Source organism: Aotus nancymaae, unplaced genomic scaffold (genome assembly GCF_030222135.1).
Source record: "Aotus nancymaae isolate 86718 unplaced genomic scaffold, 86718_ANA_hifiasm-v0.15.2.pri h1tg000088l, whole genome shotgun sequence".
Taxonomy (NCBI): Eukaryota; Metazoa; Chordata; class Mammalia; order Primates; family Aotidae; genus Aotus; species Aotus nancymaae.
This window is the reverse complement of record NW_026988503.1, coordinates 14,740,753-14,764,905: the sequence shown is the minus strand read 5'-3', so window position 1 is coordinate 14,764,905 and position 24,153 is coordinate 14,740,753. Positions and strand designations below refer to the sequence as shown.

The window sequence follows — 24,153 nt, the reverse complement described above, 5'->3', positions numbered from 1 at the left end:
GAGGTCCTGTGAATTTTTCCCATTTAGTACTAAGCTAGTAAAGGATATTCCTTCCCCCCTCCCTTTTTTTTATTGCATTTTAGGTTTTGGGGTACATGTGAAGAACATGCAAGATTGTTGTATAGGTGCATACGTGGCAGTGTGATTTGCTGCCTTCCTCCCCTTCACCTATATGTGGCATTTCTCCCCATGCTATCTCTCCCCAACTCCCCACCCCCCATTGTCCCTCCCCTATTTCCCCTCAACAGACCCCAGTGTATACTGTTCCCCTCCCTGTGTCCATGTGTTCTCATTGTTCAACACTCTTAAATCGATAACAAGTGCCAGATTGAGGCCAGTGTGGCTGGACTTGGGGAAGTGAGACGGGAATGTGGAAGGAGATAAAGTCAGAAGAAAGGAGATGAGAAGGGAAAGACGAAACTTGAGGTTGTCTATCTAAAGGTCATATGGTGGGCTTGTAGTCACTGTGCAGATTTCATCTGTATGGACATCATATGTGGATGGCTTACTTTCATGTCATGAATTGCAACCTCTCTTCTCCGTACTTTTTCTTTTTACCAGGATTGATTTCCTTTTTCTATTTCTATTGGATAGATTGAGCTTATTATAACAAAATAGTGGTTACCATTTATCAGACATCCTAGGAATTATATTTCTTAGTTCTAAGTCTCAAACATTCCTGACAGAAGGTGCTGTTACTACCGTTTTATAATGAGAAATGGATGCTCAGAGATAATTATGAGCAACCCAGTGCAATATCGCGTATCTCACAATTAGTTGAATCAAGATTTAAGCCCAAATATAACTTCAAAGCACGTTTTTTTCCTTTTCACTTGGATTTAGGGTATTTTAGGACAACTTTGAATTTTTTGCCTACCTGGCTTATCTAAGTACTGTGCTTGCTACTAAGGTGTTGTCTACTTATCGGTGTGTATACCTTCAAACTGAATGAAAATCACAGATGATTCTGATTTTTTAAAATAAGATATAGAGGAGGTTATTTAGCCTGGGTCCAAGAAGTACAATGATTTGTCAGTGTAGGTAACTGGCACCTGCAATAATTTCTTTAACGTTTCAGTCTTTTAAGTGTGGCTCCTTGAGTATCTATAAAGAGGAACATTCCAATATTTGAATGCATACTTTAGGGAACTGCATGCCAGTTAATTTGAGTATTGCCAGTATTCGTTTTTCTCATATTCTTTGCCTCAGATAGATAAGAACAGGGTTTATGTGAATATCAGACAGCTAGCTGTGCTAAGAAGACAGTAAATTGAAAACTCCTTTATTTGCAGACATGGAATACGTTTTATTACAAGACACAGTGGATCCTACCATCAATATGTTTCCTCCTGTGGCCTTGAGTCACAGAGTGTTTATCAGAAGCAAAACAATCTGAGTTGGTCTCACCTTTTATTTTATGTGTCAACAGGCCACTGTATGAGTTTGCTGTGCCATTATGTCCCACCTTTATTGCTGTGAAAGAAAAATTCGTAGAACTGTGAAAGCAGAGAACTGAGGTTGCTTTCCACATTGTTGATTAAAAGATATGTTCCCGTAAATTCTGTACTGCACTTCTTCCCCACCATACAGGGTATAAAGCATATGGATCACTTTGGCTTTATCTGCCGGGAGTCTCCAGAGCCTGGACTTAGCCAGTATATTTGTTACGTATTCCAGTGTGCCAGCGAATCTCTGGTAAGTAGTGTTATTGCTGTTTGCTTGCTCCTGCCGACACATCTCTCGAACAGAAGACTTGTCCGTTAGGAGCCCAAGCCTTGCAAAGTGGCTACCTGTGGGAAAAGAAGAAGGCATCTAGAAATATGTTTTTCCCCTTCAAAGCAGCACAGTGGTCGAAAAGCAAAAACAAATTGTCATGGTAAAATTTATCCCTAGATACTTTCTTGGATTTAATAAATCCAGTCATGGAACCTTGAGCATTTTTAAAAGGTAGGAAAAGACTAGTAATAGGAGAAAAGCTGTTACTTTTTTCATTGCTCATATGAGAAGATAAGGAAGGCCGCCGATCTTTTTTTATTTTCTTAATTGCTGTAACATCGCAGAGCAGATCATGCTTATATCCTCAGAGCAGATCATGCTTATATCCGCAGAGCAGATCATGCTTATATCAGCAGAGCAGAGAACTATTTTGGTTTTCTTTCTTTATTAGCCCCTTCTTCATTTTTAAAATACCATATTCTTTGTGGTCTTTTCTTCGGCATTTGAAAGTCAATTCTTCTAACGCTACCCCTCTCCTGCTCTCGACTGAAGGTAACTGGAGTTCAAGAGGAAACATGTAAAGCAGGCCTGGACATGTATCAGAGTGGTTAAGAAATATGGTGACTCTTTTTCCCTCAAAGTTTTTACATATTCTTGCACCTATGCCATCTCCCCATATTATTTTGACACAAACCTTTAGACATATACATCACCATTCTTAGAAAAGTTTTCAGAAAATTATTTTCTTAGACTTTTTTTTTTTTGCAAGAATTGCCCCCTTTAGTTGCTCTGTTGTTAGTTCTCTTGCTATACTTTATTCCTAGTCTCTAACTGTTCCTGCCAATCTCCATACTCACTTATCTGTTGCATAACCACCTACTCTACTTGATTGTGAGTTTCACAGATTTTGAACTGTCTCCTTTACATGTTGTGTCATGGGGGCTCAAGGATAGCAGGTGCTTGCCACTTTTGTATTTTGGGTGATGGAATGACTGCATTACTCCTCACTTCAGGTCATTGTTTTCTAGGTGCTGGTTAATCTCTGGTCACTGGAGAACTTGCACTAAAAGGAAAATGATGTAAAACTTTGTTACTTCTAATCTTTTTTACAGGTTTTGTTTTTAGTTTTCGGTATTTTCATTTTGCCCTCAGGCATGTAGAATGAGTTTTGGAAACAGAATCACAGTAGAAAGTCTGGGAACGTGCCGCATTTTTCCACCTAGCATGCTCTGTGACTAAGGCAACAGACTTGACTGGCTGTGAATGCCTTCCTATTACTTGAAGCTGTGTCAGAATCTGAGTTTTGGCATAATTATTCTTAAGAACAGGCCTAGGCTAGGATCTTTCAAACCCTGTTTAATTTTATCAGTGAGCATCTTAACTGAATAGTGAGGCATCAGAACTACAAGCATCAAGAAAAACTGAATGTAAATTTCCTTCATAATAGAGGATGACTTAAGCAGCTGATACAATAGACCAAAACAAAACAGTCAGTTAAATATTATCAGTGTAAGCAGTGTTAGGAGTGAGGTGGCTTGTGTAAGACAGTGTCTACCGTGCATGCTGATTTAGCTTCTCTGAGTACCAGGAATACACAATTAGCATTTTCTTCTGCTTCTTTGTAATAATTGCTATGAATTTGTAAACAGCGTAGTGTTCTGATGGCCCCTGGAGGGCTGTGCTGGAAGGTTAGATGCTCAGTTCTTCCTTTTTTCCTCCCTTTGTCTCTCCTTATGCTTATAGTGTAAAATAACATTTTATGATAAATTACGTTTATTAATGGAATAAGAAATTCATAAGTATTAAGGTTGGTGATATAATAAAACATAACTGAATAATGACTGGCTGCTTGGTGTTTGATCTCTTCTTTGAGAAATAGTAGAAAAATAGTCTCTCTTTATTTTAGTTTCCTCCTATACTGAAATGTAGAAGTAGATTACATTCTTTAAATAATAATTTATTCTTAAATCAGGCCATGGGGGAGGGGAAAAAGGAAATAAAAGTGTGCTTACCAAGCATGGTGAATGGTTTTGAATATCAGAGCTAGCTTGGATGAGGCCCTTAGTGCTCAATGGCTCCGTCATGAGGGTTTCATAATTTGATGTAAGTTCTACAGTATGTAGGAAAATTACACCTTACATTTGTGATTGTTTACAGAAAAGGAGATACAATCTAAAATTGGTTTAACAATGCATGGGGATGAGCTGTTAGTTGGTTTCAAAGAAGCAACCAGGAAACAAGAAGGCTAGGTTCAAACTTTTTGACTGGGTCATGGAAGAACAGAAAAGAAATTAGCTGGTGATTTGAAGCTGCCAGCCTAATGGTGAGACTCAGCTGTTAGACGCCTCTGTGTAAGACCTCAGTATCACAAATCTAAAGTGGAATGGTAATATTAGTAAATCAGAAGTTACAGGGATAAGCCAGCAATGCTCGCAGACTTTCCCCACCATTGTTTAAATGGAACTCATTTTTCTCCAGGACTTTACTTAACACTTTTTGTTTGCGTTTACACTAAAAGTAATCCAGAAGAGTAAAGTAAATAGGATACCCTATTAACAAAGTGAATATTGGACCTATTTTGTTGTTTCATATAAGTGGCAGATAAAACTTCCAAAAGGATCTTTATCTGATAAATTACATAATTATATAGAAGTGATTAATTAAACTGTCTCTGACAGCATAGCCCTCAATGCAATCTGAAAATAGCATTAAATTTAGAATTAACAGAGTGGTATTATATTACACACATTGAAATGATCTTACTTCATCCGGCTTTCAATTATATGTATGATACGTCTCACCTCAAGACTTACTTTTTCTCTCAGCTAGCTCTGTAGTCATCAAAATTCTGTTTAGTGTTTAGTCAGCATTAACAAAGGCTCACATTGCTATTGAGTTTTGAATGTTGCCATGTAAGCCAACCTTTGTAGACCTGAGTTTTGTTTCTTCCTGTAGGTTGATGAGGTAATGCTGACTCTGAAACAGGCCTTCAGTACAGCAGCTGCCCTGCAGAGTGCCAAGACTCAGATTAAACTGTGTGAGGCCTGCCCGATGCACTCTTTGCATAAGCTCTGTGAAAGGATTGAAGGTACAGTTTAACGTGGCCTTGGCAAAAGAGAAGTTTGCTTTGGCACTCGGGAAATGAGAAAGTCCCTGCTGTCATTGAATAGTTCTTTGTTTTGATGTGAAATAAGAACCCAAAGAATCATTTCTCATGTCCACTCAAATGGGAATGTGCTGTCTGTCTCTGCTAGGTGCTTGACTTTTTCCTTCTCTCTCTCTCTCTCTCTCTCTCTCTTTTCTCAAGGCAAGCTCAAGGGAGGGATTTGTATTTCCCACACTTTTTAAGACTCTGCTAAGTACATGATGGGAACTGACCAAATATTTGTTGAATGAATGAAGACAAAACCATCACCGAATGTCAAGTGTTTATTTAATGTTTCCCCTTTTCTCCCTTACTTGAGGATGAGTTCCTTTTCTAAAAATTTAGAACTTTAATGAAGACTGCTTGGCTTTCGAAGGACATTTGTCAATGACAGAGATGATAGAGGTGATCATATAAAGCAGGTTTCTTTTAATGTGTTCTGAGGAGGGAAGGGCATGAGAGAGAGATGATCCACTCAACTTCCTTTTCTTCTCATTATCTCTTATGAACAACAACAACAACAACAACAACAACAAAACTTGAAAACTACTATCCAAGACAAAAAAACACAATTTAATAAACAAGTGAAATGTCTGCTCTGGACCAGGCAATGTGTTAGGCACTGGGGGCTACAGAAATGATTGAGACATGGACTAATCCCAAGAAGCTCACAGTCTAGAATGAGAGACAGGTATATTAGCAAATATAGTGCACAATGTACTTACAGACTAATACATTGTTTATTTTTAAATTCTGTGATGCGACTTAGCAGAACAAATTATAAGCATTTTTGACCAATTACTTTGTCTTATTCTTTGCAAATAAACATAATGAATACATGGAAACATTCAAATTATGTCATAACATTACATAATGTATTTAATTATAACTTTAGAAAGATAGCAAAGGCAGCCTTGTAATGACAAATAATTTTAAAGTGCCAGTCAACCTGTAAGGTTTATTAAATATTATATATAAACATATCTTCTTTATAATCTAAATATAGTAGCAATACTCTTAAGTGGAACCTAACTATAATGAAAATCTGCTCTTTTTATTCTCTGTTTTTTTTTTTTTTTTTTTTTTTTTTTTTTTTTTTTTTGAGATGGACTCTTGCTCTGTTGCCCAGGCTGGAGCACAGTGGCCCGATCTCAGCTCACTACTCCCTCTGCCTCCTGGGTTCAAGCAATTCTCCTGCCTTAGCTTCCTGAGTAGCTGGGATTATAGGCATGTACCACCATGCCCAGCTAATTTTTGTGTTTTTAGTAGAGATAGGGTTTCACCATGTTGATCGGGCTGGTCTCAAACTCCTGACTTCGTGACCCACCTGCCTTGGACTCCCACAGTGCTGGGATTACAGGTGTGAGCCACTGCACCTGGCCTCTTTCAATCTTCTTTTGAAGAAAGAGAAATCTATTCTTTAAAAATGGAGGATCTGTTGAATTTCTGCAAATATAAATTAAACGTTCTTTTTTTAAAAAAGTATAAAAACAACCTCTTCATGAAAAAAGATTTTCCCAAGGACTTAATATAAATTACCTGTAACAATAGGATAGATTTATGAATATCATGATATAAAGAAGTAAATAATTACCTGACAAAATAAAAAGACTGAAAGCTTACTAAATACTAATGCTATTCTTAAAAATATTCTCATAGAACAAGAGCTGTATCGGGGAAGAGATCACTGTCTAAGCTGTAGTATTGCCTTTAATATTATTACTTGTTCTTTCTTCTGTAAATGTCAAGTTGTAAGCTTAAAATTTTTGGCCAAGGCTAGTCTTTAGCTTTTGTTTCCATGTGAGGTCTTAGGTTAAATCATCTATCAGTTTCTATGGTGGGTGGTTGTTAGTGTAAAGTGGTACCTGGCTGTGCTCAGTATTGTTTAGAAGTTTGTTGTTAGTAATTTTTTTTTTTTTGAGATTGTGTCTCGCTTTGTTGCCCAGGCTGGAGTGCAGTGGCTCCATCTTGGCTCACTGCAACCTCCGCCTCCCGGTTCAAGCAGTTCTCCTGCCTGAGCCTCCTGAGTAGCTGGGATTACAGGCTAATTTTTGTATTTTTATAGAAATGGGGTTTAAAAGAACTAGAATTTGCTTCATGCTTGTCAGAATGTACACAGTGCTGCCATACTGTGGCCACACTGTCACCAGGCCTGTTTTAAACTCCTGTGCAGTACTGAATGAGAACTAGAAGAAAAGTTTCCGAAAACTCTGCTTCACCTCCCAAAGTGTTGGGATTACAGGCGTGAGCCACTGTGCCCGGCTTGTTGTTAGTAATTTTAGTGCCAAGATCACTGCAGGGAGCTGTTGATTTTGGTGGAGAGGTTTTTCATCTCATTTTAATCATTTCAATGTAGTGTTCCAAGGTTTCTTGTAGGTAGGAACACGTCTCCTTGAGAAGATTTAAGTTCAGAGCCTGCCTGGGAAAAGGTGAAGTGTAATGCATTCTCTGCCCCTGGATCTCTGCTGCTAGACTCTGTTTAATACCTTCCCTCATCATTTTCCTTAGGTCTCTACCCGCCAAGAGCCAAGCTGGTAATACAGAGGCATCTCTCATCACTGACAGATAATGAGCAAGCTGACATCTTTGAAAGAGTTCAGGTAACATTATTTGTGGGTCTCATAAATAAGACATAAGGAATGAGAATTGGATCCTGTTTTTATGCGTTCCTGTTTTCATTTTGCCGCCTATAGAGTACCATTGGGTAGAGCTAGAATGCCACTGTACGTTTGCTTCTGAGCGAAGTTAAAACTCTGAGTTTGATTTACGTTTGCCTACCAGACAGAGTAAAAGGAGAGGTGTGTGGCCATACACCTTCTGTTTGGTTTGTCTGTTGAACAGAAAATGAAGCCAGTCAGCGACCAGGAAGAAAATGAACTCGTGATTTTACACCTGAGGCAGCTGTGTGAAGCCAAGCAGAAGATGCACGTGCACATCGGGGAAGGCCCGTCGGTGAGATATTTCCTCCTTGACCTACTTTTGTTGTTGTTGTTGTTATGGGTTTTGTTAAAATAGGACAATGGACGTGGGAGGAGATTCTTCCCTCTGTACTCTCGCGTTCTTTAGGGCTAAAGTCCTATCAGAGTTTCCCGTCCTCCTCCCTCCAAGCAGTTAGTAGTTTTATAGGAAATTTTAGCAGGCACTGACACATTGAGCTAAACTAATGATAGTTTTAAAATGTAAAAAAATGTGTGGGTTTTGGTAAAAAAAAAAAAAAAAGCATTAATAGTACATGTTCATGATTTAGAATGAACATACATTATTTTTAGTTATAGTAATCTATTATTTTATTTCCAGTTCATATGAATGTATAGCTGTGTAACCAACCTGCATGTTCTGCACATGTACCCTAGAACTTAAGGTACAATTAAAAAAAATAGTGGAGATAGCCCAAATGGTGAAACAGCAGTAATATCATGTAAATGGTACCCTAGCTGCAAACTGAGGGATGGTACATTTGTGCATGTAGTCTAGAATTTGTCCTCTGCTGCATATAGAAAAAGCAGGACCACCAGCAGTAACATCAAAGGGCATTATGAAATATTAACTCTTGATAACACTAATTCAGGTTATGTCTTTATTTCACTATATTCAGAACAAATCACATATTGTTAGTACACAGTCGTTCATTTAGTCATGGAACAAGCACTTTTTGAGAACCTTCTATGAGTTAAACTATGTGATGGATAAGGGTGACAAAAAAACTGATGAATGAATCATGTCCCCTCCAGAGAACAGCTCAAATATTTGAAAGAGAAATGCAAACAGGTCAATAGATACATAGAATAAAGTCAATAAGTGGCTTTAAAAATGAATCTGCAGTGAGTGCAAAAGTAGCTGTGTCTTTGCTTTGGAGCTGGAGTGGAGCGTAAAAGGAGAGGAGATTCGAGAGGAAGGACGTTCTAGGGGAGCTGGAATTTTAGGGGAGGTAAAGCTTGCTGTCGGAACCGAGGAACTGTACCTTAAGAAAGGAACATAGAGCACAAAGTTATGCAGTGGCGAACCCGAACTTCCTCCATGCAGGCACTGGAAGGAGGTGCTGGTTTTGAAGTTGTGCTTGGGGATTGGTGGGGGAAACAAGGCTGGGATGATAGGCAGAATGAGGTGAGGAAGGGCCTTAAGTGATAAGCCTGACTTTGTCGTGGAAGGATTTCAAGTAAGGGAGTGAGAAGATCAGATTTGCACCACAAAGAGAAAATTCTGCTCTTCTTCTGATTTGTTGGGGAGGTTGCTGGGTGAGGGGGTTGAGGGTGTTAGGACTAAGTCATATTCTCCAGTTGGGAGAATGTTTTAATAGAGTATGTGATAAGTGATTTAATAATTGCAGAAATCTTTATGAGTACAGACTGTATACCAGGCAACGGTGAAGAATAATGGCAGCCCTTTCCTGCCATCTTCCTGTTTAGGATGAGAAACCAACATGAAACCAAATAAAATATGATGGGATTCGTACAGTGGTGTATGCACAAGTTAGAGGTAGCATTGGTACATAAATAGCTTGAATAATTTTGTCTTGAAGCATTTATTTGACTCAGGAGAGGGGCTGAGCTACAGCCCCAGAGAAGTGAGGAAGGAACTGAGTGAAGAGCTATTTAGACAGCATTAGGACTTAGTGATTGGAAGAATCTGTAAAGGAAGGGAGAGGGAGTTTCTGTGAACAACGTCAGGGTTTCCGATGTGGGGAAACTTGATGAAACAGAGCCAGGAAATACAGAAAGCAGACAAGAGCGGGGCAGGGGATGAGAATAAAAAGTAAGAGTTCAATTTGAAATGTATTTCAAATTCAATTAGAAAAATGGATTTGGTGCCCACAGAGGAACTTGAGATGATAAATATGGAGATTGATAACATTTGGTGCCTGTAGAGGAAGTTGAGTATAAATATGGAGACATGAGCTTCGGTGTGGACTTGAAGTTAAAGGAGGATGTACATGTGATGTGCATTTCTTTGTGATGGAGAAATCATCACAAAGAAATTGATTACTTAAGGGACACAGAGTCAGTGTGTTTCTCCTCCCCTCCCCTTCTTTCCTCTCCTTCATTTCCTTCCATTTATTCAAGTGGTATTTACTGAGCCGCTACTATGTGTCTTGTATTTGCTCTGTGTCCATACAATTTTCTATTTTTGCCACATTTGTTTATCTGGAAGCCTTAGAATAATGAGTGATCCCAGTGTTTTATACACACCCTAAGCCCCATCCAGCCCACATCCATACCCATTGTTTTCTCTCCTCTCCTTTCCTTTCTTGGCGGGCCTTTCTTGCATCTGTAACTTCTTAACTGATTTGATGGAGCAGGTGCTAATGTGGGCCCTTATTGCCTCCTAGTAGACTGTGCTGAAGCCTCCAGTTCAGTTTGATCTTTCAGCCTCTGATTTCCCTGTTTTTTAGGTGTGTTTTTGAACACTCCTTTTAGATAACTCTCCCTAAAACGTTACAATCACAGGGATTTCCCTCGGGTTATAAATTCGGATTACGAATTCTTCCTATTTACCTGGCACTTAAGAACATTCAAGGTTTTTTTTTTTCAGCCTGACTTTCTCATGTTACCTTCTACTTCTCCCTTCTATTAGGCAGGTGCAAAAGTAATTGCAGTTTTTGCCATTAAAAGTAACGGCAAATAATATTTTAACCAAATATGTGCACTGACTCTGTGTGCCTTAAGCAGTCCACCCTTTAGCATTTTGCCAACAACTATCCCCAGTTTCTGGGGAAGTCTTCATCCCTTTCTTCCTGCCTGTCTGAATCCTGTGTATTCTTTTCTTCCTGACTGCTTAGACCCACAGCCAATCTTCCTGCTTTCGTATTTGACACTTACATGTGCTTTGTGTTGCTATTTCCTCCCCAAGCAAATCATAAGGTTTCTTGATTGAAAGTTTTCTGCTACTAAGGACCATGTGATATACACAGTAGCTGCCTACTTCAATGGGATAAAATACACGGAGAACCTAATATAGTGGACACATGGTAGATTCTCTCACAGGTTGGTTCTATACTTGTGATCTAAGCGATAAGTGACCCACTCACCAATGAAAATGGAATTATAACAGAGGCATTAGCAGAATCCAGTTTTGTTTGGAAAATGCTTTGTTCTTTGGAACGTGTGTTCTGTGATTTCCTTGGTAATTTGGAATAAAATATCCATCTTAGAAAGGGATGGTTATAGATGTTAATCAGAATAGCAGCAGAAAAATTGACATCTCAAGTATAATTTTTGCTAAATGCATCAGGAATGTATTCATGGAAAGGAAAGGCATGAAGGAAATATTTTGCATTTGTCTTTTTATTACTTAAAATATTAAAGATTAAACCCCTTTCCTTATAATCATTGTGTTCACAGTGTGGGACCTAAATTATTACTTATTTGAGCTACTGAACAATTCTTGTGTTTTTTTAATAGCTTAGTCTTAAGCCTATAATTAAAGTCTCATTTAATCTTGAGTATTTCCAAACTAAAATGCATCTGTATTTCTTTTTTTAGACTATTTCAAATAGTACAATCCCAGAAAATGCAACAAGCAGTGGAAGGTTCAAACTTGACATTCTGAAAAATAAAGCTAAGAGATCCTTAACTAGCTCCCTGGAAAATATCTTCTCGAGGGTAAGATTGCACTGGTGGTCTTTTAAGTATGTACGTCTGTGTTTTCTAAGTTTAGCTTCAGTCTCAACTGGCTCACAGATTTCCTTAAAAAAAAAAAAGCAAAAACCTAAGATAACTTTTGAAAATTAGTTGTTATCAAAAAGATTTTTCTTTCTTTCTTTTTTCTTTTTTCGAGACAGCATTTCACTCTTATCATCCAGGCTGGAGTGCAATGGCGCAATCTTGGCTCACTGCAACCTCCATTTCCCAGGTTCAAGTGATTCTCCTGCCTCAGCCTTCTGAATAGCTGAGATTACAGGTGCACACCACATCACTTAGCTAATTTTTGTATTTTTAATAGAGACAGGGTTTCACCATGTTGGTCAGGCTGGTCTCAAACTCCTGACCTCAGGTGATCCACCTGCCTTGGCCTCCCAAAGTGCTGGGATTACAGGTGTGAACCACCATGCCCAGCCCAAAATGATCTTTCATAATAAGTTTCCTTCTCAGATCGAGATTTATTCTGGGGCCTTTATTATTTGAATTTGAGCAACAGAGATTTAGTAATAGCAATATATATGTATAGAAAAGGTGAAATAGAATACTGATGCTCAATACTGTAAGAACTTTAAAAATCATTTCTCATAGAATGTTATAAAGAAATTCTTATTTTTCCCATTATATTAGTTTATTCTCACATTCTATAAAGAAATACCTGAAACTGGGTAATTTATAAAGAAAAGAGGTTTCATTGGCTTGCGGTTCTGGAGGTTATACAGGAAGCATAGTGGCTTCTGCTTCCGGAGAGGCCTCGGGAAGCTTCCAGTCATGATGGAAGGCAAAGAGGGAATGAGACATCTCACACGGTGGGAGCAAGAACAGGAGAGAGAGAATGAGGAGGTGCTGCACACTTTTAGACAACCAGATCTCGTGATAACTCACTATCATGGGACAGCACCAAGGGGATTTTCTGAACCATTCCTAAGAAATTCATTCCCCGGGATCCAGGCACCTCCCACCAAGCCCCAACTCCAACATTGGAAATTACAATTTGTTCTGAGATTTGGGTGGAGACACAGATCCAAACCATATTACCCATTCTTAGGAACTTAGAGGAAGTGCTAACAAAGTACAAATTAATAGAAATTTATGTATTACTAAATGTATATATTCCATTTTGAAATAAGCAAAATGGTTCCCTTTCAATTTGATTTTCCTCTTGATCAGTCCCTGTGTGTATATACCCATCTCCACAATGGCCACTGCACAGACACTTCAGGCTATAATTATATATAAAATTTTATATAAAATTAATAGAAATTTATATATTAGTATGTGTATATATTCCATTTTAAAATAAGCAAAATGGTTCCCCTTCAATATCATTTTTCTCTTCCTGAACAATGCTATTTTAGAACTGTTAGGTGAGGTCAAGTTAGGTGGGTGTCTGGGCTGTGGCAAGGGTGACCCACGGTGGCTCAGAGCAGGGAGACTGTCCTAATAGGGTGTGGAACATAGGGGTGGCCCAATGCAGAGTGTGGGAGCCTCTTGCAGTGAGGAGGGAATCAGCAGAGAAGGGGAACCTGGTTGGGGAGGTCGCAAGAGGTAGCACGCTGGCAGAGGGAAGGCCCAGTGCGGGGTGTCAGAGCCACAGTGGAGGGGAGTGGGTATTCACAGGGACGGGTGCCTGAGCAGACTGAGGATGTGCATGTGTTGTGGTGGCAGCCCCAGCATGGAGTGGCACAGCCTGAAGTGTCTGTGCAGTGGCCGCTGTGGAGATGGGTATATACACACAGGGACTGATCAAGTAAGTAAATAAGGATAGTGGGATCCAGGGAGAAAGGAATTAACATAAATGATAGCAATAGAGACTCTAACCTGTTGCATAAAATAGGAAACTACTTTCTGATATGAAAAATAAATGAATATATTGAAAGTTTGATCATAAAGAAGTTATTTGCTGTATGTAATTAATATTTGTTAATTACTAATGGGAAAATAACTTTACAATGGAGAAGGCTGGCAGACACCACCCTAATGAAGTGATCTAATTGAACATCATCATCAGTGGGACAAATTTCAGTCCTGTGTCACCTGATAATAAACAACTGCTTCTGTGGTATTCTTGCCAAATAAGCAGTGCCTGAATCTAATCATGGGGACATTTCAACAAACCCAAATTGAGGTAGACTCTACAGAATAACAAGCCTGTTATATTCAAGAAAGTCAAGAACAGGTTGAGGAGTAATTCCAGATTGAAGGACCCTAAAGAAACAGAAAAACTAAGTGGAATGGGAGATTGTGAATTGAATCCTTTTGCCCTAAAAGCCATTATTGGGACAACTGATGGAATTGGAGTGAAGTCTGAAGATTCATTAGTATTACTGTATCAGTGTCAGTGTCCTGGTTTTGAAAGTTGTATTTTAGTTATATTGGAGAATGTCTTCGTTTACACAAAATACACAGTAAAGTAGTTCAGGGTAATGGAGCTTTATATTGGTAACTTATGTGTAAATCGTTGTGGGAAAGGAACATTTTTGTACTATACTTACAACTTTCCTCTGCATTTGAGATTGTTTCAAAATGAAAAAAGAGAAACAAAGTGATTGCTTTAAGTCAGCTTATCACACATAACTCACAAAGCCCTCCCAGGGCATTTTTTAAAATTTATTTTTTTCTGCTTGCTGTTTTCATGTGTTAATAAATAGCTCAGGTTATTAATGGATCAGAATGATCATCAATAAGGGCTCTTCTCTGAACCCACCATACTGCCTGTGAAAACCAAGTAGTAAGACTGGTTCATAACTCCTATGAACTAAGTTTCAAATTGTACCCTTGATGACTTTTTTTTTTTTTTTGAGACGGAGTCTCACTCCATCACCCAGGCTGGAGTGCAGTGGCACGATCTCGGCTCACTGCAACCTCCGCCTCCCAGGTTCAAGCAATTCTCTTGCCTCAGCCTCCTGAGTAGCTGGGATTACAGGCACGTACTACCGCACCCAGCTAATTTTTGTATTTTTAGTAGAGACGGAGTTTCAATATCTTGGTCGGGCTGGTCTTGAACTCCTGACCTCGTGATCCACCCGCCTCGGCCTCCCAAAGTGCTGGGATTACAGGCGTGAGCCACCGCACCCGGCCTCCTTGATGACTTTTTAAAGTCTTTTGTCCTTTATGTTAATACACAAAGAAAATTTCATCTTCAGTCTATAAATGCCTTCCTTAGTGATCTCTAAGTGTCTTTAAAGAGGCAGATGAGTGATATAAATTCTTAGACTTTGAGAGGAACTTTGAATTAACCACTTATTTGCAAATGCATATTGTTTTTAAAACCATTATTTCAATCTGTGTGACCTTAATAGCATTTTAAGAATATGTTTAGTTAAATACTTGGATACATTTTGAGTTTTTCCATGTTTGTGCAACAGAGTATTAGGACCCAGTAACTTCTGATATCCGGTGTTCCTAGTTTCGTTTCTTTGTTATGGCTCAAAATACTTTCCTGGTTATTCTCTTAATGATAGAGATCCTTCTGACTTTAACAGAAGCCCTGCAGCAAGCATGGTCAATTGTGAATGCCATTATTTTATCAGTGGAAAACTGAATCTCAGAATGGAACATCTAGGAGATTTGTCAGAAGTATGCCGACGCAAATTTCATAAAATATTTATGCCTTTTTCCTTTAAAATTTATAAATTAGTAAAATCCTGGTCCTCACCCCAGACCTTCTTAATCAGAAACTCTGGGGGTGGGGTCTAGTAATTTGGGTTTTAACAAGCCCTCCAGATGATGCTGATGCAATTACACTTACTTAAGATAAGTGTAATTCTTAAAGCAGCAGCATTAGAAACAGCATCAGCTACCTGAGTGAATACAGTGTTTAGTGAAAATTTTAGCAGAAAAGACCATTTAAGTAGGTGTCAGGTACCTGAATGTAATACCTGGCCCTAGCAGATTTTACATTTAAGATCCTGGATAAATTATTTGCGTTTTCTAAGCCTTAGTTTTCTCATTTGTGAAATGGACATGTGAATACCCAGTTGCCTCATATAATTGTGAGGTTAAAGTGTTAGTATGTTAGGGAAATATCACATTATAGATATGAGGTGGTATATTCAGTGGTAAGCTCAAAACCTCTGTCATTTACAATGGCAAAGGGCATTTAAGATGTCACTTATTTTGTCTCCATTTAGTACCTTGGCATCCTGCATAATACCTGCAGTGCCAACTTTGAAGTCTTTTTTCACATGCCTTCAATTGCTGTAATGACACCTTCAGCAAGGGCACAGCCAATCCGTTTTGATAAAGGTGGATACTGTAGCTTTTGTTTCCCAGAGCGATGCCAAGGGACATAAATTTTGTGACCTAACAAGGTCTTGCTTGTACCATGTGCAGCAGAATGCACTTGTCTGGCAGGTTGGCAGCTTCCCATGTTGTATTAAAGGTTACATAGCAAAAGAGGTTTTGTGTACTTCTAAAACTTGTCTTTTTTTTCCTACTGAGTTGTATAGTAGAAAATTCACACTCCAGTCACAGAGTTTAGTTCATAATTGCTTCTCTTTTTAAATGTCAAAATATTTTATATAGCTAACTGTAGTTGTTTATGAAATAGGATCCATTTTTTTTAAATGCTTGGAAGCTCAGCTCATTAACCACTAAAAAGCAGGTCCAAGGGAAAGGGCCTGATACATGAATTAGCAAATCATAATGTAGTAAAACAGGAAAAGCTGTCTGTTCAAAGGTGAAAATCAGAATCATGTATTGTAGTGGCTGTCTGGTTTTTTTTTTCAGTTGCTTTCCAAAACAGAGTATTTACAAATAAAAATTTTATTTTATTTTATTGAGATAGGGTCTTGCTTTGTCACCTAGGCTGGAGTGCAGTGGTGTGATCATAGCTCACTGCGGCCTCAAACTCCTGGGCTCAAGCAGTCTTCCCACCTCAGCCTCCCAAGTAGCTAGGACCACAGGCATATACCACCAAGCCTGGCTAATTTTATTTTCATTTTTTGTAGAGACAGGGTCTTGCCATGTTGTCCAGGCTGGTTTTGAACTCCTGGGATCAGGCATTCCTCCTGCCTCAGCTTCCTAATGCGCTAAAATTACAGGCATGAGCTACCATGCCAAGCCAATATTTACTAATATAAAGTGTAAGTTATTTTGAAAATAGTCCTCATTTTCTACTTTCTTCAGAATAACATCCATGTCTTTACTTGTTGAAATGTGTGAAGTGGTAGAGTATAATTTTAAAGTAACTTTGTTTTTCTTTGTGCACAAAGAAAGCACATGTGGGTAAAACACCACTGAGTAAAATAGGTGATTTCAGTTGTTTTTCTAATAATTGGAATGGTTTGATACCCATCTGACTACTTTGTCTGTTATGACCAAATAACCTGTCTGAGATAACCAGGCAAATTGGCATGTAGATAGCTGTGTAAACTTGGGCATGTAATCTTTCAGAACCTCAGTCTCTATCTGTGAAGATGGGCTAAATAACTATACTTACTCACAATTGTTATGAGGATTAAGTGAGCTAATGCAGTGCAAAATGCTTCACATAGTATATGGCACATGATAAGCCTTCAACAATATTTGGTGCAGCTATTTTATTATTGTTGTAGTTACGATATAGTAAGCCATTGGAGATAAAGCTATAATACATACAGATAAGAATAAATATTGCTTTATGAAACAAGACAGGATACTGTAAATAAAACATAGTCATTTGAAAACAAGAAAGAACTGTTAAAACTTTCTAATAGTAGATGTAAAAAGAAAAGGTCAATAGAAGGCTAGGAAACTGAGTTGAAAAAAAATCCTTTCAGAAAATGGAGCAAAAGGACAAAGAAATGGAAAATAGGAGAACAAGGTACAGAGTTAAAGGATCAGTCTGGAGCCAAACAGTAAGACTTTCCGGTAATAAAAAATGCATACAAGGAAATTTTGAACGAAATAATTTTAAAAATTTCTCAGAGCTAAATTGCCTAAGTTTCCAGACTTACTGAACTCAGAAAGTGCACAACAGAGTGACTGAGTAAAAGTCATGTTAAGGCCCGTTGTGAAATTTCACAATGCCCAAGGGCAAACTTAGATTCTGTTCCAAAGAGAAACAGCATGTAAAACATACACGCTCTAGAATCACAATGGCTTTAGACTTCTGAACCAAAGGACATTTGAGCAATGCTAAGATACTTGGAAGCAAAATTTCTAACCACTGTGATATACAATATCCAGGCAAACTATTAATGAAATACAAGCATAGATTAATGACATTTATGGACTTGTACATTTTTTAAAAAAATTTAGTTCCCACTCTCCCTTTCTCAGAAAGCACCTGGAAAATGTGCCTCACCAAAATGAGGAAGTATATGAAAAAAGGAGAAGACATGGAACCAAAGAAACAGAAATTCCAACAGAGGAGAGGGTCAAAGGAAATTTCGGGGTTGATAGTGAAGAGAAATCCTAGGAAGATTTGTAGAGCAAACCTACATTGTAGCATGTCCAGATTTGGGCAGAAACACAGAGGTCCCCATAATGGTAGCTTTAAAAAAAATAAATAAAAGAAGAGATAGAGAGAGAGAGAGGGAGGGAGGGACAGAGGGAGGGACGGGGGTGGGGGAAGGAGTTGTAATTGATGGTTTATGTGGTGATGTTTGACATATTGTGAACCGTAGGAGACTGTTGTAGTAAGTTTGTGATTGCTGAAGTAGTCACTAACTCCATGAAAAACAAAATATACAAGATATGAGGTGGAATCAGACATAATCATGGTAAAATATGTAGCTCAGCTGCAGGCAATATTTACAGAGTCATAAGAATATAAGCACAAAGTACTAATTTAACCAAAGTTCGTGATGTAACTATATTGAAGGAAGAGGGCAAGAGAGGGGTGTGTGTGTGGTGTGGTGGAACTGGGTGTATAATGAAGTAAGAATATTAAAGTTTCATCTTCCAGAGTTAGGAAGTCAATAGATAGTTTCTAAAATGGAAAACTTAAGGAACGGTAGAATAAGCTGAATACCATAAATAGCAATATAAATAATTCCAAGGTTTGCTTTTGGGGAGTGGGATTCAAAGTGCTAGAGAGGGGGGTGGTGACCACCACTTCTCATTAGAAGCTTGATAGCACAATTTCACTTTTGACATTTTGTGCTGATATTGCTTTGATTCAAAATTAAAATGCAATTCAGCCCCCTCTTATCACCACCCCCCAAATAAACCCAAGAATGTTTGGAGATAGACTTTAAGCCTGGAAAGTATGATGCAAATGTTACGCATTTTTAAAAAATTTCAGAGGGCCACTGTCATACAGAGCTGACTGGTGTTTCCACTCATTCTGTTTTAGAACTTTGCCACATGTTCTAGAGTTGTGTGGAACTCCTCAGTCTGTGTTTCGTCTTTTAAGATCTTGTGGATGATGAGGCTTCCAACCTGACTTGTATCCGCTTTCCTTCTATAGTTGACCTCAGTGTCTTCCTAAAGTGAGGGGAACAGACAAAATGATCTCGTGGGTTCTTGGGTTTCTTAGATCTTAGGTGATCTCTTAGATCTCTTTCTGAGGTCGTTTATAAAATTCACACAAAAGGACTGTGTGAAAAAAGATCGATAACCAATTCACCAGTATTGAAGCAGACTGATGTCGAGTCTTCCAGAATTAAATGATTTATTGAAACCATTTTACATTATGCAATAATGAATGAAACAAAACCTATAAATTTTAGAATGTGCTTTCTTCTATGTTGTTTTTAACAGATGATAATTATAATCCTATAATGTGAATTATGGTGTGTTGATCTAGGTTATATGCATTAAATCATTTTCTGCATAGCGTTTTTGTTTGTTCTGCTGTATCTTCCATATTTGAATCTGAAGCAGAGTTAATAGGGCCCTCACTGGACTTATAGATGAATAATACGTAATCCTGTAACCAAACTAACTTCAAAAAAGCTTGGTCTGAGTATCTAGTTACCTAACAGCTGATTTAGAAATAATGGAAATAGATCAGGAATAGTTCTTTTTACCATGCTGTAATGACTATTAATATAGCCAACAGATTTGAGTGAGCCACAAAAGGATTAATTTAATGCTAACATTAAGAAACCACCTGGAACTACCTTTTATAGTTTTGAAGTAAAATTTTAGATCACATAAAGCATTTCATTTTATTCTTTTCACTCAGGGAGCTAACAGAATGAGAGGTCGGCTGGGAAGTGTGGACAGTTTTGAACGGTCCAACAGTCTTGCCTCAGAGAAGGTATCTAACTACAGCTCGTTTACACTAATTGCAGCTTAACAAAGTCAGCACTGATACGGTAATATGCATGCTCCATTATTTTATTATGAATGCTTTCTGGCTTTTTAAAAAATAAATATATGAGACTTCATTATTTTAAAAAAGAAGATTCTAGGCATTAGCATGTAGCTCTTTATTCCCTTACAGGCTAACTGTGCTCTGTTAGGCTTTTTATTGTTTAGAGATAGTATGCTTTGGACAACAGTGTTTGATCAACTATTGATCCAAAGCCTTATAAAAATGAGCCATATCTTACTAATTAGTATACTTGTACAGTGATTTTTTTGTTCCCTTCCCGTGTTACTTTTCCCCCTCATTTTTGTTTTTTATCATTTTAGCTGCAACACTGGGATCTTCTTTATCTCATTGACAACTCTCAGTAGGTTTAGTTTCCTGTTTCCTGCAGTGCAGCATATCACCTGAGGCACATGCAACCTATTTTTTTTAAGTGGAAATATGTTAAAATATTTCTATTCCACTTTCTGTTGAAGGAAGTGGGGACTTGTTCCAGCTATGAGCCTATTATCACTAACCCATGTTTATCAAGCTAAACATTTCTACAGTGGTGCCCATTCTGGAAAGTTTTAACAGCATACCTGTCTAAATGGAAAGATTTATGATGTCTACCCATGCAATATGAGACGCATTCCAGCATAGCTCGGTTTTCATTCATTTCCTGTTTTTCATGTGCTTTAAAAGAAATTTACCTCAGGGAACATGTAATTGGATAGAAACATCCACAGTGAGGGAAGATACTTAACAGACTTTATTTTCCGGAAGACTTTGCCATGAGACTTGGACACTTAGGCATTGTAATACTGTTTTGGCAGTTCAGGAAGCATGCAATTGATATGTCACAGAAGCCAGGAGATCCGGAAACACAGACTCCACCCTCTTTTGGTCATGATCTTTTTTCATCTTTCTGGCAACAGTGAGAGAAGTACAGTAGCTATAGCATTTCACCACCAAGTGTCAGGGAAGAGAATACCTTTTGCTTTTTTGTCATCCCTTTCACTTTCTGGCCTGTCTTTACGGCTCTTACAGCTGTCTATCTGAAGATAAGTGAGTTGTGGTGCTACTGATTATAGCTGCTTATCAGAAGATAATGGGTTGTAGTGATACTGATTAGCCTACAGCATAAACTGAGTAAAAGGGGGAGAAAAACAGTTTTGTCATGACTCAGGAGGAAGATGAGGCACACTGTCACTTTTGAGTGCTCTGTGTTTTAGCAGGTCTGCCATGATCCACATGGGAAATAAGGGTCTCCCTTCTGCTTGTGTTTCAGGACTACTCACCAGGGGACTCTCCACCAGGGACACCGCCAGCATCCCCACTGTCCTCAGCTTGGCAAACGTTTCCGGAAGAGGATTCTGACTCCCCGCAGTTTCGAAGACGGGCACACACGTTCAGCCACCCACCTTCAAGTACAAAGAGAAAGCTGAATTTGCAGGATGGGAGGTCTCAGGGTGTACGTTCCCCTCTGCTGAGGCAGAGCTCCAGCGAACAGTGCAGGTGAGTCTGACCCTCTCTCCAGAATGTGACCTAGATTCTCATGGCACACAGTTTTGATTACTCCGGAGGCAGATTGTGACTTTATGCTGTAGCCAACTTTTAGTTTTGAGAAACATCATAAAAACAAATTAAGTTACCTCATTTACTAGGGGAAACAGGCAAGGTTAAGGCATACCCAAAAAGAAGAGTTAATTCATTTGGGTGGAAACCCTTTTTTTTTCCTTTTAGAAAAGTGGAAAAAACAAGATAACCATGCAATTGTTTTGTCTGAAATCTGCCGATGACACGTTACTCAGTGTCTTGACGATGATTCTAGAGAAACAAAGTCAGCAGATTTGAAAATAACATAGCAGTAGAACTTCCTGTTAGCTTACAATAAAATACCAGCGTTTTAAAAGTCACATAAGTTGCTTTCATACATGAGATAATATTTGATTATATTTTGTTACATAATAAATTAAAGCTAAATATGAAAATAGTTATCGATTGTATCTAGAATAAGGTGATATCTATCAAGAAGACTATATATACCATAATTGATGGGCAGTGTCCACTAGAAATGATCTTATATGATATTTAAAACATAATTTAACAAAACATTGTTTGACATTTGGTGAGAAACAGTGAAGAAGATAAACTTGGAATGATTTCCTTCTTCCTGTGTAACACAGATCAAATTTATATCTTAGAACTCATTTTGTTTTTCTTCTTTACCTATGAACCTGATACAGAAAATAGGGTTAAGTAAATATGCTGGTTGGAGAGAAAAAAAAAATACAACTAGATGTGAAAGGAGAAGGCTAATTTTTATATCAGGTGTTATCAACTTTGCCAGCATTTCTTTTAAGGTTTTATTTTCATTGTTGTTTTCTGAATGTTTCAAAATTTTAAAATGAGATATTTTACGATACAAAAATAAAGTTAACAGAATTCATTATTCTCAGATTTTTTTTTTGGGGTGTGTGTGTGTAAAGGATATTAAATGTTCATATGTATATCAAGATATTTAAATGATCACTTCCTTTATATTTACTCAAGACAATATAACTCTTTTTTCCCTAGGAAAAAATATTTTCAAGAATGAAAGACATCAATCATTTTAGACGATAAATACCTTAATTCTTCCCTCTGTTTTCCACATTTTATAATGTATCAGTTCAAACAATTTCTATCATTATAAAAAGATGCTGTCTGTGTCATTGTGAAAACTTGCTATGGAAAGAATTTTCTAGATTTTGGGCTTTCAGTTCAACCATAGTGGCACAATTCCACTGTCTTCAGGAAAGAACACGGACAACAATGTTTGTTAAGCCAAAGGCATTATGATAACTTCCAACAACCAAACATGTTGTTCTTAAGTATTTAGAAGGGTTTATATCTTTAAAATAGTCAAAGTCTTTGAACTAGTGATAATCAGTCTTTCCTTCTGGAACTTGTTTCCTGTAATTATTTGTGCTTTCCTACTTTTTTCCCTTGAAGTATCTTTTGCATGTGAAAACAAATACTTTTTGTCCTCACGTTGTTAAGAATTTTTTAGAGACAAACACAGATGCTTAGAAATACTGCACAGATAAGGAATTCAAATTATGAGAGAATGAAATTTGGTCATAGTTATCTAAATAGAGAACTGCATGCTTTTTTTTTTTAAATGTAAGATCCAGCCCTGAGCCTTAGGAAAGATTAAATCAATAGCAAGAACCTGTTTATATGCTTTTTCATAGTGAATGAAGATTTTGCCAAAATATAAATTAAGACAAATTTGCTGTATTTTCTGTACTCAGCACTCTTTCGTCAGTTCGACGCATGCACAAGGAGAGTAATTCTTCCTCCAGTCTTCCAAGTCTTCACACTTCCTTCTCTGCCCCTTCCTTCACTGCCCCCTCTTTCCTGAAAAGCTTTTACCAGAATTCAGGTAGACTGTCCCCACAGTATGAAAATGAAATCAGGTGAGATCAGTGTCCTCTGTTTGCAAAGCGAAATTTTCTGCAGTGATATGCTGATATGTTACTAAAAAGTGGTTAATTTTGGAGTGACATTTATGCATCCCCATGTTGTGCTTGTTCTAATCTGTTTCTAATATATTGGTTTCAATTCCAATTAATTTTATTAAGAAAACTTTTCCACCAGTAGTTTTAAAGCTTTTTGATGACATGATTATCTTTTGAATTATGTTTTTTTGTATTGTTTGTGTGTTTCTTTTTCTCAAACTCCAAAGTCTAAGCTTTGTATTGTTAGCACATTGATGCTGACATATACTAAGCAAAGCTTCCCTAATCATGCCTTTTATTTTCTTGACCTTTCTAGACATATTTAATGGAATTCAAAGGCCACTGATTGAAAACAACTGTACTAAATAAATAGATACAATAATATCTTTATTTTTAAGTATATAGAATATTTCCTAGGCATTTCTTTGAGTTTTCAATGACAGACTTTTCTAAATCTCAATATAAATCACACAATGGTTTCAAGATCATATTGATAGCAACTCTGAGATAGGATATGGAATCTATGAGGGATCTCTTGAATCTTGTGAACATTCTATTTTGTTGTGTTTTTATCCCCAGTATGGAAAATGTATAGCCTGTTAAATCTTACTGCTTGTTCTTTTAGTAACACAAAATTAGATGAAGTGGTTTTTGGAGAATCACTTTTTAAAACAATTGAAATTATACATGCAATAATATTGATCACTCAAATTCTTAGCGGAGTGCTGCAGCCTCTAGAAAGTAGTGGGCTTAGTTGGGAACCTTTCTAAATTTGTTGGTGGAGTAGATGTTTGTGAGTTTCATTCCTGCTTCTGTATATAACTTGACATTCATTTTTATTGCTGTATAGTGTTCCATTTCATACATTGCAGTTTATTCACTCTCTTGCCGATGGATATTTGGGTTGTTTTTCATTGTTTAATAATT

General features: G+C 37.6%; 1 protein-coding gene across 5 annotated transcripts in view; it reads left to right on the top strand.

The window, feature by feature from the left end:
- Positions 1 to 24,153, top strand: part of TBC1D4 (TBC1 domain family member 4) — a 180,997-nt gene that overhangs the window by 117,925 nt on the left and 38,919 nt on the right. For 3 of the 5 annotated variants that reach the window (XM_012472048.3, XM_064369130.1, XM_064369132.1), the window contains exons 4-11: positions 1,591 to 1,695; positions 4,672 to 4,804; positions 7,370 to 7,461; positions 7,703 to 7,813; positions 11,341 to 11,460; positions 19,613 to 19,687; positions 21,012 to 21,238; positions 23,020 to 23,184. In XM_012472048.3, the coding sequence (XP_012327471.2) occupies positions 1,591 to 1,695; positions 4,672 to 4,804; positions 7,370 to 7,461; positions 7,703 to 7,813; positions 11,341 to 11,460; positions 19,613 to 19,687; positions 21,012 to 21,238; positions 23,020 to 23,184 (1,028 nt within the window). The remainder of the gene's footprint in view (positions 1 to 1,590; positions 1,696 to 4,671; positions 4,805 to 7,369; positions 7,462 to 7,702; positions 7,814 to 11,340; positions 11,461 to 19,612; positions 19,688 to 21,011; positions 21,239 to 23,019; positions 23,185 to 24,153) is intronic. The other 2 variants (XM_012472049.3, XM_064369131.1) reach the window with 2 other exon arrangements.